The sequence below is a fragment of the Saprolegnia diclina genome (genome assembly GCF_000281045.1).
Source record: "Saprolegnia diclina VS20 unplaced genomic scaffold supercont1.1, whole genome shotgun sequence".
Lineage (NCBI taxonomy): Eukaryota > Oomycota > Saprolegniomycetes > Saprolegniales > Saprolegniaceae > Saprolegnia > Saprolegnia diclina.
The window spans coordinates 1765765-1767699 of NW_008246068.1; the positions used below are offsets into that span (position 1 = coordinate 1765765).

The window sequence follows — 1935 nt, forward strand, 5'->3', positions numbered from 1 at the left end:
GGCTCCAGTGGCGTGGACGGTTTGGTTCGATAGGCATACGCCTGGGACTGCAGATGCTTCTCAAAGGCAGCTTCGTACAGAGTTACGGATGGCATTCTTTGTTGTCGGCAAAGATTGATCAGAAGCACAGCGATCGAGAAATCTGACGTTGCGTTCGACTGGGAAACGTTCGATTGTTGTTTCGAATCAAGGTAGATTCATTAATTAAAGAAGTACAGAAGACTAGAACACAAAAAATCAGAGGAATAGAAGCTAGAAGGATGGAGCATTTGCGGGCGCAGGCTGATGGCACAGTGTGAATCCCATCTTACATTCTGCATCGTAGATTTAGAGCGCTCCCTGCCTCTCTACCTACGCATGCTTGACTCCTCTCCACGTGCTCGGTGTCTCAGTTACGAAAATACGCGAGCCAGAGCTTAGACGTTGTTTTTGCAGCAATCAATCGCTAGAGGGCTGAAGGGGGCGTTGTGAGCACTCAACCTCTAGCGCACAGGCTTAGGCCATTATGTCAGCCTAACGTAGGAGTGTAGGAGGGTAGTCAGCCTAACGTGGAACCAGCAATATGATCGGCTGCACAGAGTGTGTTACATATATATCGTCAATACACTGCATCGATATTATCTTGGATGCGTCGCTTCGAACCCTAACCGCAGGAAAAGGTCGGCCACGGGCTCCCACCTGTGAGAGGGTACGTACCGACGCTCGTGGTGCGAGGTCTGACAGCAACGCAGTGAGCTGCTTGACGCACAGCATATCCTCCCAAGACCCGGCTTCGTGACGCACGTTTGCTGCTGGATTAACAGGTGGCTTTCGCCGCCTAAAATGCACAATGTAGCCGTCGTCGTCCAACTCGAGTGTGAGCTCCTGCGGGTGACGCGCTGCAATCTCGTCGATCACGCCGCAGAGGACGAACGCGTGGAGCCTCTCGGTCTCGGTGCGTGCACGAAGGTGGGACGCAAAGGCAGCGCACTGGTCACAGTGCGTCGCGTCGATGTCCATGTCAGCGACAGCAGCGTCGTTCAATGGCGGGAGCGCGCCGCCGCCGACCAAAGCTGCCCGGCACTCGGTGGCCAAGTACACGAGCAGCGCGCGGTAGCGCTCGTCGTGGGACTAGTGTTTTAACAGCTCGACGAGGGGGTAGAACACGTCGCGGACGGTGTCGAGTGTCTGGGGTAGCACCGAGCGCCACTTGACCGCGCCCTGCAGCGCCGCTTCGGGCGACAGAATCGCAAGGGCACTGAGAAAGACGGCCAACGTGTGCACGGACGGAAGCTTCTTGCTCAAGCTTTTGCATCGCTCCCACTGGACTGTTGGCGTCAAGCCGAGCAGAAAGCTTGCCACGAGCGCCGCCGTTGCGACCGGTAGAGGCATGCGCTCGGCGAACATGAAGATGCCAAGTATGACGTCGTGAGCGTTATGGGACAAGGCTGGACACGTTGAGAGAAGCGTCGCGTCGACGCCGTTGGCGACCTCGAGGTACTGCAGCAGCAATTTCATCAGCGCATAACCACCCAGGCATCAACTTGACGTTCGCCAAAGCTGCGGTGATTGCGGCAATGTACGGAGCTTGGTGGAGCGATGGTTGGCACTCGATGGCCGCCAGTAAGGCCTCGGGAAGATCCTGGAGCCGGTTCCTTCGCGTTGGAGCCTCAAAGAGCTCCAAGGGCCAGCCGGCGACGCGCGAATACACAAAGCTGTCGACAACCAAGAGCAGCGACGCCGGTAGCCACTTGCCGAGGTAGTTGTCGTTGGGGCGGGTCGGCAGCACACTGTCAAAGTACCAATCCAAGAGAATGCAGTGCTCTTTCGGAGCCCAACCCGGCCGAAAATTGGGCTCCATGAGAAGAGTCTGCCAGCACGCTTTGAGAAACTCGCCAATATATGGCTGGTGCAACGGCGGACACACAGCGTCGCTCTCCGAAGTGAGACCCGCCA

The 1935-nt window shown here is 56.8% G+C and overlaps 1 protein-coding gene across 1 annotated transcript in view; it reads right to left on the bottom strand.

Annotated features, from left to right (window-relative positions):
* Nucleotides 1–643: 643 nt before the first annotated feature.
* The window catches only part of SDRG_00597 (hypothetical protein), a gene marked incomplete at its 3' end in the record, with an annotated part of 2647 nt that continues 1355 nt past the window's right edge, over nucleotides 644–1935 (bottom strand). The window contains exons 2-5 of the mRNA XM_008606080.1: nucleotides 1529–1849; nucleotides 1156–1479; nucleotides 767–1110; nucleotides 644–716 (exon numbers count right to left, since the gene is read on the bottom strand). Coding sequence (XP_008604302.1) covers nucleotides 644–716; nucleotides 767–1110; nucleotides 1156–1479; nucleotides 1529–1849 — 1062 coding nt within the window. The remainder of the gene's footprint in view (nucleotides 717–766; nucleotides 1111–1155; nucleotides 1480–1528; nucleotides 1850–1935) is intronic.